General features: G+C 40.4%; 1 protein-coding gene across 11 annotated transcripts in view; it reads left to right on the top strand.

Moving 5' to 3' along the window:
• Positions 1-14897, top strand: part of LOC102299267 (collagen alpha-1(XXV) chain) — a 148806-nt gene that overhangs the window by 74601 nt on the left and 59308 nt on the right. For all 11 annotated transcript variants that reach the window (XM_042223110.1, XM_042223111.1, XM_042223108.1 and 8 more), the window contains exons 3-4: positions 9396-9440; positions 12676-12683. In XM_042223110.1, the coding sequence (XP_042079044.1) occupies positions 9396-9440; positions 12676-12683 (53 nt within the window). The remainder of the gene's footprint in view (positions 1-9395; positions 9441-12675; positions 12684-14897) is intronic.

The raw sequence follows: 14897 nt of genomic DNA, 5'->3' as shown, positions 1-14897 counted from the left end.
TTGCAATGGACTGGATAAATAAATACAGTGCTCACTGGAGAAGATTTTCTGCGGTGACAAAATGACTGGACAAAGAGAGGACAGTAAGTAAATGTAAAAATCAGACACAATGTGCCTCTCTTTTTGGGGCAACGAATTAAATATAATTGAAAATAAGTATTTAGGAAATGACTATAATCATCATATTTATTCAGTTGGAAATAACGATAATGAAGATATATGCCACAGAATCAGAGAATAATGTGAAATATCCTTTCAAACACTGTTTTTCTAGGTCGGGCTGGGATTTAAATGCGGGTCTGGGGAAAATTAAAATAGGCCCCCAAATTCTTTTGCAGAGTTTGCTGTTTATATGAAGTTGCCAAAAACCTTCAAGAAGCTGTTAAAAGGAAAAAAAATATAAAGAAGAAGAAGTAGTTGGGGTTTAGGGTTAGTAGCTTTGCGCTCTCTAAACAAGTTAACAAACCTTTTTTTTCCCTTTTACCTACACGTGTTACAGTCCGCCGCTTATTTTTGGCTCGCAAGAAAAATAACCCCAACAGTTTGAAGGCAGTTAAAGAACCGCTACCATTAAACATGGCTGATAATAGGGTTGCTCTTTGAAAAGACGTAACTATACACGCTGACCATGCTGTAGTCTGTTCTTTGTATCAGATAGCAGGAATTTGGACCCTTGCCTCTCATTTCCAGGACTTGAACTTCTAGTGACACAAGTGAAGCTTGCTATGTGAATGTGAACTGCAAGCTGTACGTCAGAGTACGCACATCCAACCATTGGTACAGTTGGTATAATCCATGCAACTTTTCTGTTCTTTGAGTAAGCCATTAGACATGATAACGAGGGAGTCCACCTGACATGCTGCTGCTAATGTTTAGAGTGTAATATGGTCATTTTGGGTGTTGGAGCCTTTTAGTGCCTAACGACCTTCTCTTTGAGAAGAAGCTGTTTGTTTGACTTACTTATCTCTCTTAAACTGAACGATGTTGGGGAGGTGATGGGGTTCGTAAAGGTAGGTAGGGTCAATGAGAGTCCAAGGACTTCCTTCTGGGGCCAACTTAGCCGATCTCAAGTTTGAGAGGACTTTCCTATTTCACTCAACAATACCCGTGAGTGATGTTCCCAAGAGGGGTGTAAAACTGATGGAGAGACAATCCAGATCTTCATCTATCTTTTTGTACCACTCCGTTGACTCTTCAGAATCAGGTGTTTGTGTGAGGGGAGCACAGATGCACTTTAACGTTGGACTGCATCTGCGTAACCTCAAAGACCTCAGGGGCCAGTGCAGTAGTTCAGCAAGCTGGATTGAATTTGCTCAACGTGGCGCAATATGGAAGATCCAGATTATTAGAAATTTCGACGTGATCCTCACATGTGTCTGTCGGGTTTGACACTGAGCACTTTATTATTATTCTTTTTTCTTTTTTAGCTCAGTAAATCCGCTGACTTGAGGTTTTTGTGAGGAGCAGTCTTCTGCGTCTCTGTCTTTGCTTTTAGATTTTGCAATTCCCATTTCTGACAACAATACACAGATGAAGAGAGCAGTGACATTCATGGACAAGGATGATTGTAAAATCGTGCTTAAATTTCCATTTTTTTCTCCCTTGGACAGTGGACACATTGTTCCACGAATTAGCATTTCACGTATTGATTTATTCATTGTCATGCCGAGTAATGAGGATGTTGGATGAAGAATGTCTTCGTCTTTGCCAGACGTTTCCACAAAAATGTACTTGTAAAGTAACAGATGATTGTACAGTAGAAAGCCAGCTTTTGTGCAGCTTTAGTTCCTCTGACCTGGATACCCAGGAGTTGCCAGGTTTAATAAACTCATCCATCCATGTTGTGGTATTAAATGGACTATATTAAAGTCTGTTTTGACCAAATCCTCCTAAATCCTTGGAATGCTTTAGACATTGATCATAACAGTTGTGTTTTTTTATTAGAAATATTCCGAACATTTCAATTCAGCTTTGAGAGCCAAGGTCTGAGGCTAGTTTGGGCCACACTGTGATATTGTAGTGTTTATCGACTCAACAATGAAGCAGGCGCAACTTTAGTCACGATGGGACCTGACAATCATGGCAAAGCCAGTGTCACTTAACATAACTGAACCAAATCCCACAAATTTTGTTCACGTCAGTTTCTGAATCATTCCCATCTGAAGTAGTTAGAAGCACTGAACTAATATGACATTTATATTGGACATTGTGTGGACATTATTATGAATAAACAGCAAGGTCAGTATGCCGTGCGTTTGGTATCCAAAGATTTGGCTGGTTAAAATTTAAATTTATAAGTAGTCTTAGAATGAGTCATGGACAAATGGCTTCATTACTGTGCAAAGTATTGAGACACCTCTCAGTTCTTTATATTTTACTGACTCTCTTGTCATTTTTAAAGTGGTTTTGAGAAACAGTTCTGAAGGTCTTTCACAGCCTTTCTTTGGATATTTCTTTAAATTAATTTTCATTGGAGTGCTTGTACCTGACCATTTTCAGAGCAATGTTTTTCATTTGTTAAGCCAGTTAACACTGACCTTTGAACATTTTAAGCATAAAAGGCACCTAACTCAGTGGAAGAACCAGTCTCGTGTCAACACATAACAGACAACTTAGCAAAGAATTCATTTTAAACTGTATGCTTTTGTGGCAACCTGTCACAAAAGCACATGACTTGTTCCCATTTCTTTAGATGAGTCTATGAAAAATACCAAAAATGTCAAGATAAATTAGAGTTTGATAGACCAGTATGTAGGTAGATTTTGATCCATGATGTAGTACCATCTGGAAAGTGTGCAGAGAAAGTATACCTGGATAGAAAAGCACACTGTGGAAAATTATCAGTCTTAGATTGGCCTCCCCAGAGCCCAGACATCAACATTATTGAAGCAGTGTGGGACTGTGTTAACAGGGAATGGAAAAAAGGCAGCGAACATTAAAAGGAGATTTTTAAAATTAAAAGGACTTTTAATATCTTTCACGAAACCCGAAGAACTTTTCTTGAAGACTGAGAGAAAAGTTTGCGTGTTAGATTTCAGGCTTTTTCGAAAAATAAAAGTGGTCATACCAAATATTGAGTTTAAAGCCTATTAGAATTGTACAAACTCCTTATACACATTTGTCCTTATATACTTATACTTATATACTTATATACCAATTATGCTTTCAGATTTTTGCACTGTAGGTTCAGTTCAAGAAGATCTTGCTTGTGGTATTAACAAACGAGTCTTTCAAAACGGGCGATTTTAGGCTTTTTCTATCTTTAACAGAAACCTTTGATGCATTTGATTGAACACTCAGAAGTACATTTTGCTTTCCTCTTTATTTGCAATTAAAGAGACCACAGCAAGTGACACAGACCGTGTTGAAGATCAAAAGTTTTAAGCTTCACTCGTGATGACATTTTAACAAGGGGCATTATAAACTGTGTATGATTTCGGCCTGCAGTTTCAGAAAACATCTCAATTTGTTCACCGTACCCAGGCATGGTGCAACTGGGCTTACTGTGAAATCTAAAGCCAATTCTCGTCAAACTTGATTTACTTTGGAGGTTGAAGCTGGTACCCTGTTTGCTATTTCTGGCATAATTTTGACTTTTATTCTCAGGGATAGCTTTATTACTTTGAGAGGGAAGCTTTGAATGGTTTGATTATGTATATCAAGCTCAGTAACAATGCTGGTATTGTAAATGAGTCCGGCCGGGGCCTGGTTTACTTAAAACTGATTGATTTGGAGAGAAAGGAGAAACGGATTCTCTGTGCTGTTAGCTGTGCCGGACCAATCTGTATTTTATGGATGGTGGGCAGTGCTAAAAGGCAATTATGTTTCAATTCCATGAAGTATAAACAAGAAATTTATTATGTCAAACAATGCATAGCTTTGAAATAAGGTTGTAATGAATGGCATGAGCAGAATTATTCAAAAACAATATAGCCATGGCTTAAAACAGCATGTTTCACAATGCTGCCAATTACTTTTTTTTTTTTTTCCAAATAACTTTCGAATGACTAATAGTGTCAATATTTTGGACCAATAACACTCTGCGGGGTGTAAAAATCCCACACTGCGTTGTAAGAAAGCAGGAAATTGTTGTGCTGATGGTTTCATGCTGCTCTCACAGCTAACATGGTACCAATCAAGTCAGTTTATATCCATCAGTTTAGTCAATACAATGCCGTCGCTGCTGTAGAGAAGTGATTACCGTGTTAAAGCAGTGTTTCTGCTTTGACTGGCACTGTCTACAAATGACAATTTGACAATTTTAGTGAACAAAGTTACTTTTCACAGTATGTTTGATTATATCGCATATGCACAAAAACAAGGCTCAAGACCAAAACTGTTAATTTTTTAAAGCTTTTTTATGTTAACTGAAATTAAAAAACTTCTAGATTAAGATGCAAAAGCAGATTTTATATGAATATTTAGATTTTTGGTTTAGCAGTAGTGTAAATAGTTGAATTGTCTGTTGTCGCAGGTTAGTGAATGATATTTTCGATAAACTACTCTACTAGCCTAACAAGAACATGTAACCATTGATCACAGTCCACATGATGTTATCACCACAAGCTAAAGAAAGAAAAGTCGCTAGCACTAATTAGGGACATTTCTTTCGTTGACTGGCCAGGTCACACCGCTTGGCCTGTGTGAGTGTGTTTTTACCTCATATCAGAGGTTTGCTGGATAAGGATTTGGGTCAATATAGCTCATTGTTTATTTGGATTTTATGTATCAAAAACCATTCAATAAATTGTGTTTTTCAGACATAGCTTTGAGAGATATTTGCAGTTAAGGTAACAAAACTGAGATTTTCTTTGACCAGATTTCCTTTGAATGGTGGCGATTGATATTTACTGTTTTATTCTAACAGTGCACAGCAGCCATCTTGATTAGCGCATGCTGTGGTTAGTGCTAATACTCACAGTCAGTTGCTGTTTGTGTGTTAATGGTAAAAAACAGCAATACGATGTTATGTCTGTCAGCTATCATTCTGCATTTGAATGGGATCAATGCAGAGTAATCGGATCAGTAATTGGAAATTAAACATAATCTGTTTGTTGTAACATGTGGATTAACTGGGATAGTTGCAAATCTATTGTCATCTATTAAAAATCTGTCTTACATATGCATAAATCTAACTGACTGCTACTTGGTGGCAGTCTGCCCGTGTTTAGAAATTATTCTGCGATTATTGTCAGTTATTATCTGTCTGAGAGTGATTGCAGTCAGCCCGAGTCAGCCCATGGTTGTTTGGTTACCTCCTACCAGCTGATATGTACAATCACCTTGTGATCAAAGTGGCTGTCCGGAGGTTGAAGGCCCTGCACAGACAACATCTGGTTGGTCCGTAACGACCTTAACTACTTCCCAGCAGACACTGGGAAATCACAGTTTTCCTAGTCAAAAGGCAAATGCCATGCTGTTTATACTCTAGTGTGATTGAGACATGAGTAAGGTGCATCCATAAACTATAATGGTACATCACACAGACAGGGATATCAAGACAAAGCTATTTAATGTAGTGCACTTTTTGGCACTCTAGCTTTAGCTTAGTTTTTCAGCCCTCTTTGGACGTATTTGGTAAATTTATGGTCAGCTGAATAAAATAAGCTTGTAATTCATTATATAAAGATGTGAAGGGATCACCGCAACCATTAGGATAAATGTGAGTATATCTACAGTAGTCACTGAAAACAAATGGACTGACATTACCATCAGTGTAGCCTAGTAAAAAAACAAGCCAAACCGTAATCCGTGGTTGTGCATTGTGATGTGGCTCTCTGCTGCTTCCTTTCTCAAATATAAAAGCCACCAAATAACACAATGTAAAAACACAATATTCAACACCACACGGCCCATTTTTGTTACGTCTGACCAAAATCTCCGTCTGGCCAAACATTTACTACGAACATTAAATTCACTCTGATTTATTTCACTTTCATTTTTAAAATCTGCTGTAAAGGTTTCAACAGATTGTTCGTAGTTAGTGACCCACGTCATGACATTCCCGGCCGCATTTTTTTCCGAAACCGCTGTACACGGGATACTGTGAGAAAACAGCGGGCCAAAACAATGTTTTTGAGCAAGAGTGATGTTTTGCCTTAACAGGCAGCCGAATGTCTCCCCTCGCCCTAGAATCCAGCTGTTGATTTCACTTTTTTAAAGAGGTTCTGGTCACTTTTTTTTGTCTTAAGGAAACTTGAATACATCTGAAAACGTGTTTGGACTGGCCGTTATAGACATTGTTAAGTTATCCTTTCATTAATGTTTCATAAACTGAAATATTGTTGTTGGCTTAGAGCACTCTTCACCAAGTTTTTCAGTGTATAGTCTGGATTCTATGGCGATATCTCCTTACAGCCTATAATCTGAATAAAAAATATTGTGATGAATATTAGGAATCATGATGATATCTAAAAATCGTGTAGAGTATTTCGTCTGGACCACACACTCCCACGAAGGTAGTATTTTCTTAAAGGTTGTCAAAAATATCTTAGTGAAATCAGAAGGATGTCATCTTGTCGTACAGAATATTCCTCTCTGAGGTGTCATGTGTCATTTCAAAGTGAGCAATAATGAAGTGACTGCCAAACACAGTAAACCCCCTTCTGTTTCTTTTAAAATACAAACCTATGGAGAACCCAGGGTTGATATGAACCACAGTAAAGTGAGAGTCAGGCTCCACCTGTGGTTTCATTCCTTAAACTTTGCCTGGACCCTTCACTGGCAGCAGCTGACATTATCCTGGAAAGGGTTCAAAAGGAGCAAAGTTGGAAGTGGAGGCTGAGCCAAGCAGTGGTATCAAATTGAGCACTTAGCATCATACAAAGAGTTGTGCAACATAATCCTGCGTTTTGCACCCTAATGACACATCTGGAATGTCATAAATCAGCCAAACACAGCATAAACAGGATTTTTATTTTTGTTTTGCACCATACTTACAGGCATGCATCTGGTTTGCACGCAGGGTATGGAGGTCAATTTCAGCAATTTAGATTCGTAATTAGTATGATTGTTTTGCATACTTGCATACTTTAGCTGAACATGAAAGCCTAGCATCAAAGTCATTTTTTGGAGCACCTTTTAATGCCCAAATAATTAATTCTGTGCTGTGCGCTTTCTTCAGAAACTTTCACCAATTCTATTTATTTTGCTCAATTCAGTACAGTTTTATATACAGCACCAAATCAACAAAAAAAAAACTGCCTCAAGATGCTTTATACTGTAACGTAAAGACCCTACAATAACACATAGAGAATTCCAACAATCAGACACACCTAAATGAGCAAGCATTTGGTGACAGTGGGAAGGAAAAACCTTCTCCTAACAGGAAGAAACCTCCAGCACAACCAGGTTTAGGGAGTGGCAGCCATCTGATTGGGGGTGAAGGGAGGAAGACAGGGAAGAAGATCAATTATAACTAAAATTTAAATGCAGAGCGGTGTATAAATACATAGAGAGTGAGGATGAGGTGAATGTAGAAGAAACTCTCAGTGCATCATGGGAAACCCTCATCAGCATAACTGCAGTGTTACCTAGAGAGAGTTCAGAGTCACCCGAAATTGTTTCATGACTGTGATTATCTTGAACCTCTAACATGGTGACTCAATGCAATTTTTTGATTAAATAGGGATTAAAAAAGAACTCATTAATTTATTGGCAAGATAGTGTGGCTGATATAGCGTCACCCATCCATCCTCTTACGCTTATCCTTTTCAGGGTCACCAGGGGGCTGGAGCCTATCCCAGCTACCATAGGGTGAGAGGCGGGGTACACCAAGGGCAGGTCATCAGTCTTCCACAGGGCTAACGCATAGAGACAAACAACCATTTGAACTCACATTCACACTTATGGGCAATTTAGAATGACCAATTAACCTAATCCCACTAACTGCATGTCTTTGGATTGTGAGAGGGAGCCGGAGAGATTCCACGCAAACACGGGGAGGACATGCAAACTCCACACAGAAGGGTGAAATCAAACTCAGGACCTTCTTGTTGTGCAGCAACAATGCTAATTACCACACCATTGTGCTGCCAGATATAGCAATATCTGCATTTATAATGGCTGATAACGTTCTTCAGTCATTTTATGGCTGTTGACGTTGCATATTATATCCACCAGTGGACACGTTGCAGTTTCTCTGTTGGCAACACCCATGTTTGAAATACATAACTACACAGAACAAGTGTTAATGGAAGTCTATCTATGTTTCTTGTGCCTGGAAAAAAATATCAGCTAATATATCAAAATATTGAATTTTTAAATATCGATAACAATATCGGTCTCAAAAATCCTATATCTGTCAGGCTTTTCTCAAGTTCTGCCTTTATAAAAACACTCCTTTATTATAGGAGTAGCCACTGATATGGCACATTTTCCACTGCCTGAGACTGATGTTCACCCAGTTTGTTAAGTCAGAATTTGGATGTTTTTGAGGAGACACACTAGCCAGTGTGTTTGTTCACAGCTGCTAGTCAAGCGTAAAGAATACCACTGCATACAAACACACTTCTCCCGACCCTGTCACGCAAGTACTGTGACCGTCAGTTCCTCCCCCTTGAAGGCAACTCAGGCTGTTAATAAGTCATTCGAACTGGCACTAGAAATGAGTTTAGTTTAGATTTGTCATACAATTAGTCCAGAACCAGCACAGACTACAGTGGCCCTGAGTTAGGTAAGGTTAGTAAATTAATAGAAAATAATCAAACTGTCGATCCTGGCGGCTGTGCAGTGCAAGTGAGAAGCTATATAAACATGGTTGCTTAATGTTTTCATGTTAAAAATGTTAAAATTCTGGCATTTTACTGTGGAAATGACAACAAAAAGCCAGAAACAAGAAAATTAGTTTTAGCGGCTGGTCTCATGAACAGACTAACATTACTACTTCAAAGTCATTTTATAAAGGAAATTAGAGATATTTACACTTTTTCTTCCTTTTTTTTGAAGCGTTACCTGTATTCAGTACGATCTAGTCAAGCCATCAACTTGTAAAACTTGGCTAAGCGTGTAATTGTTTTACTCCTCCAGCTGAGCTTTAGCAGCATGATAGTGTTGACAGGAAGATGGCAAACACAAACGCGCTAGTTAAGATAAACAATTTTCAAACCTGGGCATCCGTGCTGAAAGACAACCTTTAAAAGGAGAGAAAGAAATCAAATGACAGCATGAAGCAGACCTTGGAGTTCTTTCTTCCACCTCGACTTATGTCTACACGTACATAAAGCCTCAATGCTTAATAAGCAGTGAGGCTGGAACGTGTTTGGTTTTCCAATGTGAACTTTTCACATTGGAGGTTTTTCCTCACCCTGGTGTGTAAAAGTGAGAGCGAGAACACTTGTAGAATATGAAACTTACACAAACAAAATGACAATCGCATTATTCTTCTTTTTTTCCAGGACCTCCGGGAAAGCGGGGAAGAAGAGGCCGTAATGGAGACCCTGGTATGCACATTTGTGTGTTTGTGTGTTTGTCTGAATCTGAATCGAGTTTTCTCAATCCAGAAACGTTTAAGGAATGATTCAGGAGGACATTAGCAAATCGTGCTGCAATCATGTAAAAAGTACACTGTATATCTGTGGAGGCCAAAATAGGTTATAGATGTGTAATTTGTGGCTGGATGGTTTCAGCGTTCGCTTGGATTGTTTGAGCTGCAGTCGCTGCAGAAACACTGTATTTTCCCGGTAAAGCTGAGGGACAGAAAAAGTGATTGGAAACCTGGTGGAAGCTGCTGGTGGAAGCTGCTGATGTCCGTGCTTACGCTCAGCGTGGATATGTTTATATGCTGTCCCGAGCTCAACCCCCACAAACTCAGCAGCGACTTGTTATAATGTAATCAGGATCTCCAGTCTCCCCCTCTCCCCTTCCTCCATCTGTCCCAGCTGAGGCCTCGGGCATCAGGGCCTCAGCTGGGACGTGTCACGCAGTGACAATCCCCGGCACGGGAAGTGTCACCGCAAATTGAATTCGCAGCGAGAACACGTACTTGGCGCCGAGCTGCGTCCACGCTCCGCTCACCTGATAGCGGGAAGTGATAATGGAATCTGGAGTGTGTCGGCCTTTTGGTCGAGAGCACAGAAAACAGAAAACACTTTGGAAAAAAAAGTATTAGCTTTGCAAAAGGAAGGCAGAAAGACGGGGCGAAGCAAAGTCCCCAGCCTTAGTGAGGCAGACTGAAAAAGAACAGCTTTGGTTTCGTAGACAGAACCAAACACTGGAATTTGCACAGGAAGTCAGAGGAATTCAACTGAATCATTTGAGATCTGCTTGCTCAGTATTAGTATTTTTATTTCCTGTATTTTCAGTCGAATTAAGGCTGCTGCTTTTGTTTCGAGATGTGGATCTGCTATACGTTTCTTTCTTCTTTTATTTTTTCTAATTTGCAAATTACCATAGCGATCTTGCACACAGCCTGAAAGCCTTTAAAGATTTTAAAAATTAATAAATAAAAAAATAATAATAACAAAATGAGTTTACAGAAAGACAGCGGTCCAATGTTCCGGTTGGCTGCAGATCTGAGATACCGCCAGGCTTTGTTTATGCAGCGCTTAACCTCCCAATAAACATCCACCATGCCAGCGTAGTTTAAATGGCACCATTGTTCAGACACATTTTTTTTTTGGTCTCTGTTCAGCCAGAGCAAATGCGGAGAATGTGAATTGCTTCCTCTTGACAAATCAATTGGAAACAAGCAAGCAATCATGGCCACTCATGATGCCTGGGCTGGTGAGGTACAGCGGTCTATTAAGAATAGACAATAGGGAACAAATGTAAGGACAGGCCCCGACATTCAGTAGAATATTTGCAAACCGAAGCACTGACTGGATTGAAGTATCTTGTCGGGAAACAGATATAATAAGGATGTTTTATCTACATCCTCACGTGCACGCAGCTTTGAATGCTCTCGGTGTAATTGCAGATTGACACGCAGTTTTAGTTCAGTCATTTCTGCTAAATTCCCCCAAATAGGACGTGTTTGACTTGCTTTAAAAAGTAGATTCAGCCTGAATCCCAGAGAAACGCTCAAAACAAACTGCACTGGGGAGAAACTGAAAAGATATTTAAGAGACATTATTTATGCGACTGAAGAAATGCAGTCCTTGATGGGCAGGGGCATGCTGAATTCTGCACCGTAAGCCTTCTGCAAATCCAATTTCCCTCTTTTAAGTTCTCAACTCTGGTGGATGTTGAAGGGGAGCATATTTAATTCATGATTCACTTTAACCAAGAGAAACTATGCCGTCGCGAGTTTCCCATAAATTCATGCTGAGGTGTTTTGCAGTTTACTCATCTACAAAGGTAGGAGGAAGATTTCACCCACCACTTGGCTCCGCTGACAGAAAGAACAAATAGGAAAAAGAGACGGTGATGTTTACCTATGCATTAAAAATGAATGGGATACTTCATTAGGATCTCTTGTTTGTTTACCGCTAACATATGGAAAGGAAAATTGTGGCAGGACAGTTTAGGATGAAGAAGGTTTTGTAGCATTGAGAAGCCACAGGCTCAGACTGTTCTAGCAGGTGGTCAATGCTGGAAAGTGTTAGACGTTTCCTCGCATATTTTTTCCCCGTTTGAATAATCAGGTCTGTGACTCCTGCGCTCACAAAAAAAAAAGAAGAAGGAATTGATGCTTGGATTAGGTGAGCAGTTCCACTTTACACACGGAAAGGTTGAACGTTTGTTCGAGTGGAAGTCACGGTGTGAGAACGGAAAGCGAAACCGAGCCTTGGTGACTTTTACTGTGCATTATAAAAGACATGACACGCTACAGTGTCAGCTAATAGTGCTTTTTGATTTTACTCTGGCCGTCAAGAAGCTGTAACAGTTGTAGACCCTCAAACCTTTAAGGTGCCTGCTATGTTCTTTATCGGAAATTGTACCTTTTCTTTCCTTAAATCACACTTTTTCCTTTGATTTCTCATAATTACTAGCTGAAATACTTAAAAAACAACAACAACATAGTGGAGCAGGTTTATTAAAAACTAAGTGGTCCACTGTAACTCAACGAGCCATAAAACAAACGAGCAGTGAGGCTCAAACACGCGGCTCCTTAAAATCCCCAGCTGTAGGAGCAATTTGCAGTGGTCATGAAGAAGAAGCGTTCAAGGACATAGGAGAAAAAAATCCCTATTTCAGTGTTAAAGCAGCTGGGTACCTTTTTAATAAGAACCTGAAGACCTCAAATGATTTGCAGGGTTCTGGGGAGCCCTGAAGTGCGCTGGCACCGAGTCCTTTGAGCAGCAGTAATTGGGCAAAGGACGAGTGTCACCTCACAAAAAAAAAAAAAGTGCGGGTATTTCTTTAACAAGCACACAACCTCTTGTAGCAGTGAAATCGGAGCTACTCGCAAATGTAAAATGCAATCACCAGGCCTGGTGACTGTTGTTGGCCCCACCACGGTATGGTAAATAGCTGGGAGTCTTTTGTTCTCTGCTGTAAGGTAGAAAGATTACTGAAAGAGGCCGTCTTTCTCCCATTCCTCATCGTCAGTGAACGCATCGCGGCAAAGATGAAATGTGAAGACGGTCCTATCCAAAAAAATAATTCTCAGCTAGAGGCTGATTTCTGTTCTTAGTAATTCTGGATAAGTGGTTCCAGTGGAATATTGATGATCTGTGTCTGTTTGATCGCTGATTGAAAACACACTAACCAGGGATTTTTCCTCTCTCTTTTCAGGACCTCCTGTAAGTATGCCTGCTTCACATCGTTTGTGATGACCCCGTAAAGGTAAAGGCAGAGCAAAAGACATGCACAGAGGTGCAGACAGCATGCCGCTGTGTAAGGTATAAGAATACAGGGGAAAAGGCACATGCAGGGGCACTCGACAAGTGCAGGTTGGGATGGTATGTGTGCTGCAAAGAGCAATTTGTGTACAAGAAAAAGAAATGCAAGCAAGAAGAAGAAGGAAATGTTTGATATTTTAGGAAAGAAAGAACCAGGTGAGGTTTATACTTCAGGCTCTCAGGAAATAATCCTGCACATAATCCTCCTTAAAACAATTACACTGGGTTTAAACGCTGATATTTAGCATTGATTAAAGAAACGAGATGTAACGTGTTAATTAGGGAGTTTTGAATGATGGAGGTTTCACTATGTTCGCTCCCAGTCTTTCCCCTAACATAAGCTAAACATCTATGCAGATTTAGCTGATGGACATAACTGTGCTATATCATTTCATAATGTATCTTTGATAAGTTGCCTAAGTGCTATTTCTGAAATGCACTTTAAGGACAAAGTTACTTTTTTAAAAGTGTTTTTTTTTTTGCTGTTTATGTAAAAGATAACAAATCACAACACACTTGCTGACAGAAATTTCAGCAGCTGTCTCGCTGACTTATTAAAATAAACTCTTTATCACTGGCTTACCCCTATGAGGCACCCTCACCCGTCATCTGCGCAGCCTGCTTTATAAAATTCTCGCTACCAGCATCTGTCCCTGCCAGCGCCCTGAACCCGAAGAGATTATCTCACCTCATTACACCGCCGGGTGATCGCAGATTCGCTCGTCTTTCAGATGGAAAACCTCAGAGTTTCCCTAAAGATGAAGAGAGAAGCATACATACATACATAATCGCCAGAGCTTGTGACAGTTTGCAGCAAAAGCAGGTCAAGCGGGTACTCTGTGTGTGTCGGTGCGTGTGTGTGTGTACATGCGCGTGAGCTCTGTTAAAATTTTTTATATTCCAGAAGGCTGGTGTGATTGAATAGGTATAATAGTGTGTGCCGACTGAGCTGTAAAAGCTGTAAGTTAATCCTCCGAGCCTTCTCAGACGCTCGCTCCCGGGGTTCTGGGACATAAGTAAATGCAGGTGGTCTTACTCCTCAGCCCCTCGCGCCAGGCCTTAGATCTGACAAATAAAATCATACTGTGATGTGTCTCAACAGTTGATCGGAGTCCCAGAAGCGTCGCTGAAATGTTCGTGCAGTAGGAGACGGTGGATTTGCCAATAAACGTATGGGATGCTGCTATTACTTTATCTTTATTTAGGCCTTCATTAGGATGGTTCTTTGAGTGAGACAGTAAATCTGCTGTGCATGAGTACCTGACAGTGTTCCAGCTGTGGCCAACAGGTCACCTTCTGATGAAGTCATTTATAGGTAGCACAACATGCTCTAAATGTTTGGTAGGGGTCCAGCTTTTATGGCTCCGAGGGGGAAAAAAAGCTGTGATCTGGCAATGACTCACCCACTGCTCACCAAATCTGTTTCTGAAATAAAAAAAGCCCATTCTGGTGTCAGTGATCTCATATGGGTCTTTTTTAACATCTGGTATGGCCAACCGGAGGATGGCAGGGGACACGTCGGCATGAATATTCAGCAGTTCCCGCTATAACTCTGGGAACACTGCGTAAATTGTACACAGCCCTCGGAGCCAAACAAACCGACCGCTGCAGAAGTCATTACAGATCTATGTGCCTTAATCGTTACTAAGCTACCGATGAACGCACGGGGACCTGCGGTTTGCAGAGACAGAAAGAGAATAGGTCTCCTCAATCAAAAGTCATCAGGGAAGATCTTCTTTGGCGGCTCCTGATTGCCTTCAGATATGGAAAAGCGATTTTCTTTGTTTTGATTTCCTCGTCTTTTTCCAGAGCCCGCGCGCATTCGTCAGCTTTCACGTCGCAGACTCAATTGTCCAGCGACGTGCTGCTGGAGATCTCCTGTTATTCTCCAGACAGATTGGAAAAATGTTCAAATGAGACACCTTACAGATGATTTTCAACTGAGAGTACTTACACGAGGAGCGATTTGCCCGTCCTTGCCACGGAAACCCAAAAAAATTTTTCTTTTTCGGTTACCGCACATTAATATTCTCTGGGGTGGTGGTGGAGGGGGGTGGGGGTTCTGCGAATTGACAGCTGAGGCGAAGTTATCATGTCTTTCCTACTTGGTTTTTT

This window comes from Haplochromis burtoni, unplaced genomic scaffold (genome assembly GCF_018398535.1).
Source record: "Haplochromis burtoni strain Fernald_Lab_line unplaced genomic scaffold, NCSU_Asbu1 Contig_102, whole genome shotgun sequence".
Lineage (NCBI taxonomy): Eukaryota > Metazoa > Chordata > Actinopteri > Cichliformes > Cichlidae > Haplochromis > Haplochromis burtoni.
The sequence above is the reverse complement of the archived record's forward strand: the minus strand, read 5'-3'. Positions and strand labels throughout refer to the sequence as shown.